Source organism: Pinus tabuliformis, chromosome 2_2 (genome assembly GCF_031772625.1).
Source record: "Pinus tabuliformis cultivar Carrire ecotype Pingquan chromosome 2_2, CPIR1, whole genome shotgun sequence".
NCBI classification, from domain to species: Eukaryota; Viridiplantae; Streptophyta; class Pinopsida; order Pinales; family Pinaceae; genus Pinus; species Pinus tabuliformis.
In genome coordinates this window covers 707320267-707336263 of record NC_142300.1, presented here as the reverse complement: position 1 = coordinate 707336263, position 15997 = coordinate 707320267, and the positions used below count along the sequence as shown (strand labels likewise).

The window sequence follows — 15997 nt, the reverse complement described above, 5'->3', positions numbered from 1 at the left end:
TAGACCATGCTCTGCATAAAACCTACATAGTAGAATTTTAAATTTCATCTTCCTTTGACTCTAAATTGAATAGTAAGTTCGATTATGGTTTTTCTCCTGCGAAATTCCCTTCTCTTGGCTTCATACAAAATTCTCTATATTCTCAAACCTATAACATAAATGACCCTTGCTTGTCATCCAAATGTAAAGAATGAAGAGAATACATTTCATATCAATTTCAATCTCTAGATATTAATATGATTGTTAACAAACCTCATAAATGCACATACAATTAACTATCTCATACACACTTACAAATTCAACTTTCTGATTAATAGAACCTTTCCGAGAGTGTTGTTCAGTTAACTATTAACTCCACATACCACATCGAGTTCACACAGATTGAGGATAAATTAACACAGATTGATCTCACAGATGTATTAATTTGTTTATCAATTAACTTCTATCTCACACAGAGAACAAAACATCGCACCCTTCTCCCACATAAAAGCTTGAAGAAAAATGTTCATTGTTCCCCGAAAACTAAAAAATTGTCCAAGAAATGAGGTCACTGATGTGAACCAATTTCCTCACTCCACGAAATGAGGAAACAAGATTTATTTTTAATCTAATTAGATCTAACTCTCTACGATCTATCAAATCCTATCCTTAACTATTTATAATTTCTTTTAAATAGATGCATCTAACTACACATAACTAAATATCCAAAACTTTTCACAAATAAACTATAAAATGTTCTAGCCTTGGCATGTGATCAACCCAACACATTGTTAGGCTCTTGGTCTAACAGCCTAATGCACCTGCATCAAAACACATCATGGAATCATGTAATATACAATGTAATACTCGATAGTTGTTGGATGTGTGAGGTAAGTTTAATTGTAGGATTTGTGGTTTCTACGTGAAACATAATCATAAAAAAATACATGTTTTGTTTCTTCAGGTAACATGCGTACATATAGAATCAGTAAAATTACCTCCCCACAATCAATGCTTGTGCAACATAACTATTTCTTAGATATAGAATGGGTAAAAACTACTTCCACACAAGCAATGTGTGTGTGACATAATCACTGCTCAGAGAGAAACTTGTTATTTCACAAAAAGATTGTGGGACCAAGAATAAATCATTACTCAGAGAGAAGATTGTTATTTCACAAAAACAATATGTGACAAATAAATAAATATAAGTAAACAATACACACATATACTATGAGAATCACTAAAAAATACAAATTCACATGAAATGCATGACCAATATAACCATTCACAAATATTTTTGTCATTTGACAAAATTAGCAAAAATTCAGTAAATAAGACACGGATAGAGATAGAATTTGGTGAGTTAACTTCTTCACCAGTTTCGTTATTATCTACCTATGTGGTTTACACAAATGTATACTTGATTCAAATATCATGGAATTATTTCAGAGGAAAATTGTAACATTTATCCATGCAAATGTTTTCAAAATAATAAAGTAAAAAAAAAAAAATCTTTATTATGATCACTATTCAAATCTTGGTTTAAAACACATGGCTTGATCTTTTAAGACATAGAAAATGCCACACATTTTGGGGTTGTAGACAATATTTTGTTTTAATTTTTTTTATAAAGACCACCTCCCTAATCTTACCAACTATTAAGAGTAGGGTTTTGGGAAAACTTAAGGTTATCTTGTAAGACGAAATTTTATAATGTGCTGAGGGTACACCATATTATTTTCCTGTGGTTTTTATTATGTCCGGATCACCATAAGGTTATGTACAATGTTCAACATATGGCATTTGTGAGACACCTATCAATCGAACCTTCATGACAATTAATGATTGACGTCGAGACTAATCTTGACTGTAGATTAATTAGGGTTTGGATATAACCTTCCAACCCTCTTCAATGGGGTTTTGCTAACTACGTAGTTTTTCCAACCCTTATGCTCGTCATTTTTGCACCGCCACCTTTTGTGGGATCTTTGCACTAGTTCCATGTAGAAGAAGGTTTTTTTTCAACTTTCACAGGTATCCTCCACTTGGATTACATGCAGCTTATTGGTTTAACCCTGCCTTCCTTTCTTTACTATTTTCTAAGTTTTTTGACCGATACACTCACAGTTCCAATGGAAGGGGATGTATGCTTGCAGAACTATGACCATATCTCGAGGGATTTAGGCATCATGTACAATTAGAATTTTTTTCCCATCTATGTTAACTGCTTTGCTAAGATTTTACAGTAAAATGTGCTTACATATTTTACTTCTTTTATGTTTATCTTGAAGGCTAAAGCCCTGACATATTTCATTTCCAGGCATCAAGTACAGATTCAACACCATTGTTTCCCCTATATTTTCTTTTCTGGCTTCTGAATAAGAGAATAATTTCGGTTTCCTTTTGTTCCCAAGTTGGATGTTATAGGTTAGCTATCACAATTGAGCGGCCCTTCTCTGGGTCGAAGGCCGACAACCAAATTGTAGAAATTTCAGGATGATGGCTCGAAAATCTCACATAATTTGAGGGTCTTATTTTTAGGTTCTATCAAATGCTTCCTCTAGTTTTTCGAAGTTCATTTTTAGTGTCTTGTTGGTCAATGAATTTGTTTTTTAAGTCGAGGGTTATAGAGGTTCTTTAAGAATTTCATCTTCGGTTATTTTAGGACTTGTAAAAGATGACTTGGATGTGGGTAAATAGGTCGATGTAAACACTATTTAAGTTGTGGATATTTTATTTACACTCTTTCTTTCTATGTAATATATTGCGAAAATATGGGTCAATTTTTCTTGTCGTTCCCTATTATGAGATTTTGTCTATACTATTATATATCAATAAGACCCTTTTATATTTATATAATATTTCTATTCCAATTAATTATATTTATTTATCTACAAAGTGTTATTTCTTTTTCCATGTGATTTAGATTGTAACGTTGTTATGTTATTATGTTTGGATATTTGCTCATTTATATTAGATTGGTTATGGCAGAAGCTTGCATGTAGTTGCATTTAATCCTTTACAAGGGTTGGAACCAGAAAGGACCTCGATTGTTCCCTTAGTCTGGCTGAGCCTGGGACTAAAAAGGCTTCCTTCCCAACGCTACTTTCTAAAACCCCCTTACCAATAGTCAATATTTCTCAAGTTTCTTTTTTTAGTGTTGGGTAATCACTAGAAGCTATGTTGCTTATTTTATTCATAAAGTTCCAGTTCAACTCCTGGGTTAACTTTTTTCCTTGAGCCAGTGTGCATGTTTTTCTTTCTTATTATCCTTTTATAGCATTACAATGTGTGGCTTATTTCATCTATAGTTGGCTATCTATTTTTTGCTATAGTTATATCTTACTTTCTTGGTTGGAAGAGGTAGGCAAGACCCTTCCATCAATGGTCAGAGTCAACATTTTGTATAACGATGTGTGTAATCTTGTGATCAAGTCTGAACTAATTCGTTGTGACATATAACATTGCCAGGTTGCAATAAATGTATGTTTCTTTTGTCTATACCTTCAAGATTATTCTTTGCGTGTTTTATCAATTCCTTTCTTTCTTTATTCAGAAGAAAAACACAAAACATTTGTTTCCTTAGTTATCAAAAAACATCAGCACATCTATTCTCACTGGACCAATAAACACAGATGAATTCTATATTTTCATTCAACTATTCAAGAAAGAAATTTCAATTTGCAAGGAGAGTCTCTTCTACAATTTAAAGAACTTCAATATAATTATCTTGATAAATGCAGAAAACCAAGGAATTCAACTGAGAGACCTCTCCTCCTAGCCATGACAATGGAAATTACAACTAATTACCCCCCAAGATTGCAGTCTCCAAAATAATATATAAATAATGGCCCCTAGGACATGTTCTTTGGCATCAATACCTTCAATCCAGCCAAGAAATTTCAGTTAGCTTAAGCTCTCCATTGGTTCACATCTCAACTCAAGAGCAACTTATTGACAACTCTTGCTAGATGTTTTAACTTCCCTCTCTTTCTACATATCCCTCGAGCTTTTCCCCCATGCCTTCCTTGCAATCCTTTAGCCACTAATATTTTTCATCTTGAGGGACAGAGTAAATAGCTATATCTAATTGTCTGGTATCTGAAAATATCATTTTTGGGTCTCTTCATATGAATTCTTAGACTTTTCATTTTTAAATGAAAATGAAATAATAAAATTGTTAAAAGAAACAAATTTGTGGTTTCACTAGTCTTTTCCACTAAGCCCATTATCTACCAAGACTTCATATTAAAATTAAATTATGAATATTTATAATAAGTATGGGTGCTACATTATCACCCCCTTAGAGCTGAACACCACGCCCGATGTTGATTCCTATTCTTGGAATAGGTCACACTTTTTTGCATACCGTTGGAATCTTCCCAAGTGGCCTTCTCTAGGCTAAAATTCCTCCATTTCACCTGAAATTAGGTGATAAATTGCCTTTGTAACATTATTTCTCTCTTCTCAAGAACACGCGGAGGTTCTACTAGAAATTCTTTGATTTGTTCGACCTGCACCTATTTCTAGTTAATAATATGTTTGGGGTCATATACATACTTCTTAAGTAATGAGACATGAAATACATTATGAACTCATATGTGATTAGGTAGTGCAATCTAGTATGTTATAGGTCCAATTCTTTCCAATATTTGAAAAGGGACACAATAATGAGGTGCTAACGTTTCACAACCATCCCATATCAATGTAGTTTTATAGGGTTTAACTCGCACATATACAAGGTCCCTAACTCAAAAGTCTAGAAAGTTTTTATTTTTATTTTTTTTATCACCATAATCTTTCTGTCTATATTGGGAAGACCTTAAGTTTTGACATAACGTATTTACATTTTACTCCATATCTACTAACATATCAAGCCCTAGGATTAGTTTGTCTTCAAGATTTCTCCAATTAGTAGGGGGTTTGTACTTCCTTCCATATAGTATGTAAAAAGGACTCATCTTCAACGATTCATGATAGTTTTTTTAATATGAAAATTCAAGTAGGTGAAGGTATTGTTCCCATTGGGTTGGTTGTTGCATAACATACATTCTTAACATGACTTCTAGCACCCGGTTCACTCTTTTAGTCTTCCCATCTGTTTGATGATGGTAGGAGGTATTGAATTGAACTTAGGTGATTAACCCGACAAAAATAGCCTTCGGGAATGTTGAGGTGAACTTCACACCTTTATATGAGATCAACACCTTAGGTATGTCATGCAACCAAAATATATCAGGGCTGATAAAGATGTGAGAAATTTGAGCAATCTTATATGTGGCTTGTACCAGAATAAAATGGGTTGTTTTACTTATCTTGTCTATCACTACCATGATAGTTGTTGTGCCCTTCAGATCTAGGTAATCATGTTACAAAATCCAACATGACAACACCCCATTTCAATTCTCGGATAGGTAAGGGATGCAACAATCCTGCAGGGTGTTGGTGTTCAACTTTAACTTGCTTACATTCCAAACACTTTGCCAGGTAATATACAATGCTTCTTCTCATTCTAGGCCAAAGATATTTTTTCTTCATCACAGAAAGTAATTTATGATATCCAGGTTGGGAAACATAATGACTCATAGGAAATTCACCTAAAATTAATTGTTTAATACCCAAGTAGTTAGGAAAATACACTCTTCCATTAAAAGTTGGTAAATTCTCCTTATTTATACCATATTCAGATTGATTTCCATGTTTTGTTGCAAACTTAACTTTCTACCATAAAAATTCATACTTTGGATCCTTTAAAGCAACCTCCTTAATCTGGTTAGAGAAACTAATTCCAGCTTGACTATAAGATACTTCATGCACACAATGTAATTTCCTACTTAAAGCATCAACCAATATATTTTCTTTCCCTTTTAGATGCTTCACATCAAAGTCAAACTCACTCGAAAAGGCGTTCCATCTAGCTTGACATGCATTAAGATTAGGCTTTTGAAGAAACTAGTTAGGACGTTGTGATCGCTCATCAAAATAAACTTCTTACCTAGGAGGTAGCGTCGCCACAATTTTAAGGCATGTACTACAATAGTCAATTCTAGATCATAGGTAGAATACCTCTACTCATGATATTTCAACTTCCGTCACTCATAAGCTATTAGTCTGCCTTCTTGCATCAAAACTCCACCTAATCCTTCTCGGCAAGCATCTGTACATACTACAAATTCTTTTGCAGGGTATGTAATTTTTAATATAGGGGTTGTGGCCAATAAATTTTTTAACTCATCAAATCAATGTTCATAGGTTTTTTTCCATTTAAAATCTTTTCCCTTCTTCTAAAAATAAGTTATAGGGTAAGTTATTCTAAAAAAATTCTTCGATAAACAACGATAATACCCTGCCAAACCCATAAAGGAGGCAATATCTGCCATATTTCTAGGAATGGGCCATTCCATGATGGTCTTGATTTTCTCAGGATATACAACTATTCCTTCATATGAAATTATATGTCCTACGTATTTTATTTGGTCCTTATTAAAATAGCATTCATTGTACTTAGCATATAGATGATGTTCCCGTAGAGTTTGCATCTCTACCTTAAGGTGTTTCTTATGATCTTATAATTTCTCTCAAAAAATTTAAATATCGTCAATAAAAACTACAACAAATTTATCAAGGTAAGGATGGAAAATACCATTCATTAGACTCATAAATGTTTTTCAGGCAATGGTAAGCCCAAATGACAGTACCACAAATTGACAGTTCCCATATCAAGTCCTAAATTTTTTCTTCTAAGTGTCTTCCTCCTTGATTCTTATCTGATGGTAGTCTAACCGTAAATCTATCTTAGAGAATAGGGTGACACCTTTAACTTTATTAAAAAATCATCGATTCTCAGAAATGGGTATTTATTTTTTATAATTAATTTATTTAGTTTCCTCTAATCAATGCACAATCGTAGGGTTTCATCCTTCTTTCTTACTAACAACATAGGAGCCCCCCATGGTGACACACTCGGGTGGATGTAACCTTTATCAAGTAACCCCTGCAATTGCATTTTAAGTTATGTTATCTTAGGTATGTCATACAATAAGGGGTTTTGGGAGCTGGTGTTTCTCCCAGGATGAGTGCTATTATGAAGTCAATATTCTATTTTGGTGGCAACCCATGAATTTCTTCTGGGAATACATCAACAAAATATTGAATGACTAGTATGTTTTCTAAAGTTCTTGTTTTATCTTCAACATTAGAGTACCCAACTTGCACAACATAAATTTGGAAACCTTTTCTCGGGAATTTACTTAGTTGGGTAGTTATAATAGTCTGTAACTTAATGGTCCTTTTAATGCCTTGACATTGTTTCCTATAACCCTCTTCTGTGAGGAAACATATGGTATTCTATTGACAGTTCTATAAGGAACAATTTCCTTCTAACCAGTCCATCTGATTGACACATCATAGGATCCTAAAGGAAACACATTCAAATTCACCCTAATTGGTTGTCTAACTACTACGATGAAACAATTTTCTTCCTTAGCAGTCACCCTTCTTTTAGCCTGATTGTCCAGCTGTACTAATAAGGTATTTTTGAATTTGTTGGCTTGTAATTGGCATGATTAGACTTGTTTTGGGTTGATATAGGTTAGGATTTCCACTAGATCTATCAAACTGGAAATAATACAATTAGCTAGTTTACCTTCTAGTTTTATCATTGTAAGTTGGTACTCAGCCAAATGGTCCTCCATTGCGGCATTAATCCTTGGTATATTTATTGAAACCTATCCAACCATAGAGGCATATTGAATGTTCATGGCTAGTTATATTTTGGCGTGACATAGACAATTCTTGTAATAATGGGGATCTCCACAACCCCAACACAGGGAGGATTTTGCATTTGAAATGACTCTGGTTTACTGGAAACTTCAGCTTTCTTAGATTCATTTTGTAGTCTGAACTTCTGGTGATTTTACCCAGGTTGTTTATTTTGCTAGGATTTGTGTCCATTCCTAGTGATGGGAGTTTTGCATTTCTAATATTCTAGAGATTCTTTTGTCCTTTCTTATTTGATCATCTTTTTCCAGTATCCTTTTTTTACTTCATCTGTTGATAGAAAATCCAAGCCTTATGGATTTCCTCATCCATTATCTTTAGTTTATCAAATCCAAATTCCTCTTTCATCAATAATGGTAAGCTATTGACGAAGCGTTGTACCTTAGCTTTCTCTTCCCGGATGTAGTGACATATTGCAGCAAGGAGGTGAACTTAGTTACAAATTCATCCATGGAAAACCACCCTAACTGCAAATCGTGAAACTCTTTATATTTTTTATTATATAATAGATCCATTAGATATTTATTTTTAAAATGTTTTTGAAAGTTATCCCATGTTACCTCTTGCACATCGATTCCTCGAATAGTATTAATCTATTCCCACCATAGATTAGGCTCCCCTTGTAATTAGTAAATCACCAAAATTACTTTTAAATTGTCACCATACTCTTAAATTTGGAAGTATTTATTCATATTAATTAGCGAAGCTTATACTGTTTCCTCCATTTATCCATCAAATGTTGGGGGCCTAATTTTTTTAAATTCCCCTTGGAGTTCAATTTTTTGCCTTTTGATCGCCTTTCCGCTAGAAATATTATCATATCCCTCTTACTTGTTCTTTTATTCCCCCTCAGATTCGATATGATATTCTCTTTGTTGATGCATTTTTTTCTATTTTCATTATCAGGGACATGATCTAGGTTCCTTTGATCCTATCTATCTGAGAGAATTTTCATAGTTCTCTTATGTTCCAACCTCAACCTCTCATTATCATCTCTTAAATTTTCCATCTCAACTCGTAGTTGTTGCAAAGTTTCTAACATCATCTCATTGGTATTTCAAGATTCCTCCCCCAATTGAAAGCACATTTCTAGGTTAACTTGAGCCAAAGCAACATGTCCCATTCCCACAGTCAATCATGTAAATCCCTCTCCTCTTCTCATATTCTTTCCCCTCTTTGCATCATTAGATATATTTGTTATTTATATTTCACCCAAACAGGCCACAATGTTGAATTTGTGGTGATTTAACCACTTGTAACATCTATCCATGCAAACCTTGTTAAAAAAAGAATAATACTAATAATCTTTATTATTATTACTATTCAAATATTGGTTTGAAAGCACATGGATTGATCTTCTAGGACTTAGAAATGTCCACACGTCTCAGAGTGGTAGATTATATTTTGTTTTTAATTTTTTATAAACCCAACATCCCAAATCTTACCAACTCATAACATTAGGGTTTCGGGAAAACTTAAGGTTATCCCTTGACATGACATTTTATATTTTTCTAGGGGTACACCATATTATTTTCTTATGGTTTCCATTATGCCCAGATCACCATAAGGTCATGCAAAATATTCAACATATGACATTGGTATTGCACATGTCCATCAAACCTTCTCGGCGCTTAGTGATTGAAAACATATCTAATCCTAAGCATAGATTCATTAGGGTTTGGATCTAACGGTCCAACCCTATTTTATGGAGTTTTGGAGTCCAACCCTTATGTTTTTCATTTTTTTCCTCTGCATGTTGTGGGAGCTCTGCGTTTTGTCAACTTTCAGATGTATGCTCTGGTTGGCTTACATGTAGCTCTGTTTGCTTAAGTCTCCCTACCTTTCTTTACTTTTTTCTAATTTTTTTGACCCATATGCTCACAAGTATGATGGAAAGGGACATATGCTTGTGGAACTATGACCATATATCAAGAGATTTATGCATTAGGTATGGTTATAATTTTATGCTCCTCTCTGTTAGCTCTTTTTCCAAGATTTTTAGTAAATTATGCCTACATATTTGACTTATTTTATTTTTAGCTCGAAGACTACAACCCTGACATATTTCCTTTTCAAGTATCAATTAAAGATCCAACACAATTGTTTCCACTATAATTTTCCTATCCAGCTTCTCAATTTGAGAACAATTGTGTTTTTTTTTTGTTCCCTGGTTGGTTCTTGCACATTAGCTCTCACATATGAGCATTCCTTCTCTACGTGGGAGGTCGACTAACTAATTGTGGAAATTTCATCTTGTTGGCTCGACAACCTAACGTAACTTGAGGTTCATATTTCTAGGTTTTGTCGAATGCTTCCTCCAATTTTTCAAAGGTCATTTTTCCTGTCCTTTTTGTCAATGAATTCGTTTGTCAATTTGATGGCTACAAATGTGCTTTGAGACTTTCATCTCTGGTTATTTTAGGACCTGTAAAATGTTTCTTGGATGTGGGGAAATAGGTCGATGTAAACCCTAATTAAGTTGTGGAGAATTTATTTACACTCTGTATGTTTATGTAATATATTTTGAACAGATGGGTCGGTTGTTCGCATCATTCCTTGTTATGAGTTATTGTCTATACGATTGTATATCAGCAAGACCTATGGATCTTGATATAAGATTTATATTCCAACAAATTATATTCATATGGATCTTTATATAAGATTTCTATTCCAACGAATTATATTCATATATGTACAGAGTGTTATTTCTTTTTGTGTGTGTTTTAGATGGTAGTGTTGTTATGTTATTATGTTTGGATATTTGTTCATTTGGATTACATTTCTTATGACAAATCCTTACATTCGGTTGCATTTAATCTTTTTGCAAGGGTTACGAACCAGAACAAATGCCTAGTCTGGCTTGGTCTAGAATTAAACCAGTTTCTTTCCCAACATTGGCCTCATGAAACCCCCTTACCATGAGTGAATACTCCTCAAGTTTCTTTTTTCAGTGTTGGGTAATAACTACAAAGTTATGTTGCTTCATATGTTCATAAAGCTCTAGTGCCACTCCTATGATAACTTTTTGCCTCAAGCCTGTCTGCATATTGTTCTATGCTATTAGCCTTTTCTCACATTGCAACGTGTGGCTTATTTCATCTATAGTTGGCTATCTATTTTTAGATATAGTTATGTCTTACTTTCTTGGCCGACCGAGGTTGGTAAGACCCCTCCATCAAGGGCCAAAATCAACATTATGTATAACGGTGTGTGAAATCGTGAGATCAATATTCTTGTTTTATATATATATATATATATATCAAAGGATAGGAGTCTCAGCTACTCAACTAAGATGAATAACATTGTTGGGTTGCAATTAATTTTTTTTCCTTTCATCTATAACTTCAAGATTGTTCTGTGAGTGTTTTATCAATTCCTTTATTTCTTTATTCAGAATAAAAACACAATACGTTTGTTTCCTTAGGTATCAAAACACATAAACACATCTAATCTCATCAAATCAATTAACACAAATGATGTATATCTTTTCATTCAATTGTTCAAGAAATAAATTTCAGTTTACAAGAAGAATCTCGTTTGCAATTTAACGAATTTCAATATACTTATCGTGCTAAACGTAGATAGATAAGGAATTGAACTAAGAGACCTCTCCTCCCAACCACGAGAATGACAATTACATCTGGTTCTCTCCTCGGCCCCCGAACTTTTAGTCTCCAAAAGAGAAGATAAACAGTGGCCCCTAGGACAAGTTCACTGGCATAAGGACCTCCAATCGAACCAAGAACTTTCCATCCACTTAATGTCTCCATTGGTTCACAACCTAGCTCAAGAGTACCTTATTGACAAGGTCCTGCAAAATCTTTTGTTTTCCCTCTCTTTCTTCGAACGCCTCCAACTTTTCCCACTTTTCTTCCTTAACATCATTTTCCCAATGAAATGTTTTATCTCTAGAGAAAGAATAACTAGCTCTCTTTAACTTTGTGGTCTCTAACAATCTCATTTTTAAGCCTCTTGCTCTGAATACCTAAACTTGTCATTTTTAAATAAAATTGAAATCATATATATATATATATGAAAGAAACAACTTTGCCATTATTTTTGCTAACTCCATTATCTACCAAGTATGCATAGTAAAAGTAAATTACTAATATTGACCATACCAAGTAATGAAGCACGCTATTGAATTATTAGGGCTAAATTCGCCGTACTCACTCTTCTTGACGCAAGGAATTATTTCATGACCCCGCCATAATCGAAAGGTCCATTCAACTCAATTATCCACAAATAATTCAGTGCTAAATTCGCCGTACTCACTCTTCTTGACGCAAGGAATTATTTCATGACCCCGCCATAATCGAAAGGTCCATTCAACTCAATTATCCACAACACCGGTGTGCGGGAGCGTTGTAGACCACATACACTCACTCTTTCTCTCTAACCTTTTATTTTTTATTTTTCGTTGTTGGGTGTAATCAAGATCCTTATTTGTGCGCTTTATTGGTCAGAACACATAATTGTGAGGCGTGGTATTAAGTATTTACTTATTATTTATATATTTATGTTGGACGATGAAAAAATTACATATTATTTATAATTTAATATTACAATTAAATTTTATTATTTTTTAATATTATTTTAATTTATTTGTTTTAATTTTGATGAGTTTTTTTTTTAATTAAATATTAAAACACATAATCAGAAATAGTATTAAGCATTTTTTGTTTGTTTATTTAGCCATTATTTATATTTGAGGAAGAAAAAAAATATTATTTCTAATTTAACATTAGAAATTAAATTTTATTATTTTTAAATATTATTTTCATTTTAATTTTCATAAACTATTTTTTTTTTTATCTTAGGTCTGTAATTTAATTTGTAAATTAGAAATTAAATTTTATTATTTTTAAATATTATTTTCATTTTAATTTTCATAAACTATTTTTTTTTTTATCTTAGGTCTGTAATTTAATATTACAAATTAAATTTTATTATTTTTTAATATTATTTTATCTATATTATTTTAATTTTGATTAAGAAGATGATTAACTACTCTCTTCTTAGGTAATCATTACATGTCACATTTAGAGTTGGCAAAAGAGTTCGATTTCTGCCTAACTAATCCTTTGCACGGGGAGAAATTTCACGTAGTGAAGCGGGAGCATTTAAAGTCTGCTCGTTTTCACACACGACCACAATTATAATGGAATGAGATTATTTCAGGAGAATGTTATGAAATAATTTGTTCGATTTTGTCAAATTTACCGACATATAAAATATATGTAAACCACCAAATCTACTTCCAAGTTCTCTCCCTGTTTGCAGTAGTGATTCAGTAAATGAATTGCTTTAATTTTCTAATTTATCTATGGGCAAGCTTGAATGGTTGAAAGTGTACCAAATGCAGTCTTCTTTTCTTTTATTTTAGGTTAGTGTGAAATAGCTTTATTATCATATTTTTTTTTTACACAATATTATCCATTTAAATTTATGTAAAAATTGTAAAGGAAAACCAATTTATTTGTCGTGTGAGATCCAGAAGGTTGATTTAATTAATTAATTTTAAACTAGCATTTGCATCTTATGTTGCAAAGGAAACGCCGTAAGGCATAGAGTGGGGAAGAATAGGGACATGTGAATGGACATTGTTGAAAGCAATGGTGGATGATAATGGGTTACAATTGCAATAGCTAGTTATGTGTATTCTGAAAATGGATATTTTGTAAATAATAATAGGTTGTGGAAGAATAGCGACATGTGAATGGACGTTGTTGAAAGAAAGGGTGGATGATAATGAGTTACAGTTGAAAGTATTAGTTATGTGTATTTTAAAAAAGCACAGGGATATCCATAGGCATCGTTGGGCTGTTGATTCCTTCCTTGTCTGACTTTGGGATGTCATGGCTAAGCTAGCGCTTCATATAAACAAAGGATAGATTCGAAAAATTTATAAAACGGTTCCCTTTTGGAATCGAAAATCATTCGATTTTGCCATTTCCATATGGCCCAGATTGTTAAAAAAGAAATGGGCCTCCACTTGCAGTACATGTTGCTCCGTGCTTTGGAAGCCTCATAGATAGAAGGAGCATTGACGATGACGAAACCAAATTCAGTAGTTAAGTTCTACCAAATCAACTGGGATTGAGGACATTGTAGGAAAATATGCAAATTATTTTCAGAATTTGATCTACAAAGGGGGCATATGGCAGGCCCACACCATTTGCGCTTCTGGAGATTCTCCCAAGTGAGATTCCTGTCATGAAAAACCAGCCAAGAAAAAATAATGATTTTTAAAGGGCATCCAAATTTCCAAAACGCTGGGGGGAAAATATTATGATATGTATCGGACTCTGATAATAAAATTTGGAGATATATATGCTTTGCATATACAGCCGATGCACCACTGAGACCTTTCCAAACGAGGCAATCCCTATCTGACGAGCGATACAATCCACGCGATTGCAATGAAATAGTGATAGCATTCCATTGGGATTCCAGAGCACCGGGTAATTGCATTTCTGTAGCAGTTTTCCAGATTGGAATAACACCATCCCATTTTTTTATTGCACTGGCCCAAAAGAAATATCCCCTGCTGTGTAAATTTCTCAAAAGTTGAGAGGAGATACGGATCTTTTCTCCCATACCTGCGAATTCATCAAATCCAATGATAATATTGGATCCGGATTGGAATTTCCAAATCAATTTTTTTCTAAAGAACGACTCCAATCTTTTAAAACCTCTCCATATATATGAGCCGTTGGTGGATCTAGTGGAGCGCTGTCTATACCAATATGTCATGTCTTGCTCATCCATGTACTTAGCTCTAATGGTTTTGCTCCAGTTGGATTCATCCATAATCACTTTCCACATTGATTTACATAGAAGGGCTCTTCTAAAGGAGTGTAAATCCAATATGCCCCAACCTCCCATATTTTTTGGCCGTGTCAACTTCGAAAGCTTGCTGAGGTGATATTTTATCTTCTCCTTCTGTCCTCCCCATATGAAATTAGCTATCATTCTGTTTAAACTGTAAATAGTAGATGAAGGGATATAGAAAAGGTGTGCCCAATAAACCATGATTTGTAGCAGCAGGGATTGTGTGAGAATGGCGCGACCTCCAATTGATAAGCACCTGTATTCCCATGTAGATATTTTCTTATAGAACCGATTTGGAATACATGACCAGTCGGCCAATCTGTAACCCACAGGTTTCAAATTGAATCCCAGATGTTTGAAGCCCTTCAGGATAGGAAATGCTTTAATGTTGAAAAGATCTGTTAGAAATGTGATTATACCTCCATTCACATCAGCGACATAGAATGAAGATTTTAAATCGTCGATATACATGTCGGTGGCTTTTTGAAATCTCCCAAAGATTTCATAGATACATATCCATGTTGATTTGCACAGTATGGCTGACGGAAGGATATCATCAACAAAAAGATTATGCGACATGAATATATCCCTGCAAATGGGGAGAGGCTTGTATATCTCTTGTTGGATCGCTTTCTTTATGTGTAGGCTCAGAGATTCCATAACTAGAATGAAAAGGAGTGGAGATAGGGAGCAACCCTGACGTAAGCCCCTGGCCGCTTTGAAGAAAGGAGTTGGGACACCGTTAATTAGGACTGCATAATTTACTACCACCACATAGGCCATGATCCATTTGATGCACCTAACATCTAGGCCAATCCTAGCTAGTAGGCATCGAATAAAGCCCCAGTTCACACAGTCATATGCCTTTTTAAGGTCGATTTTAAAAGAGCAACTTCTATTTTCCTGCTATGCATTGAGTGTAATAATTCTTGAGTGAGAGCCACTGCTTCTAAGATATTTCTGTCTTTAAGAAACCCGTGTTGCTCTGGAGATAGATGTAGAGATAGAGTGTTTCTAATTTGAATAGCTATAATCTTTGATATGACCTTGTATAATACGTTGCACAATGAGATTGGACGATAATCTGAAAATGTGGAGGAGAGATTTTTCTTTGGAATTAGAGCGATATATGTTGAGGAGATTTTTTGGCTTATGAAACCCTGTGTTCTCATTTCCTCGACCATCTTTAGGATATCTGTCTTGAATAATTTAAAGAAGTGGATGAAGAAATCGGTGGTCCACCCATCCGGCCCAAGGCACTTGTCTTTCTGGAATGATTTCATTGTTGCCAATAATTCTTCTTTTGAAACTTCACCAAATAGAGCTTTGCTTAGAATTTCATCAAACATAGTGGGGTATGGGTCTATTCCCCATAGAATATCCTCAATATCACAGACAGAAT

General features: G+C 33.9%; 1 protein-coding gene across 1 annotated transcript; it reads right to left on the bottom strand.

Annotated features, from left to right (window-relative positions):
- Window positions 1-13906: 13906 nt before the first annotated feature.
- LOC149194628 (uncharacterized) lies at window positions 13907-15378 on the bottom strand. The gene is made up of 3 exons (XM_089407737.1): window positions 14898-15378; window positions 14110-14363; window positions 13907-13972 (listed from the first exon to the last, which is right to left on the bottom strand). Exons 1-3 carry the CDS (start codon window positions 15376-15378, stop codon window positions 13907-13909), a joined length of 801 nt encoding a protein of 266 aa, XP_089263863.1.
- Window positions 15379-15997: the final 619 nt, after the last annotated feature.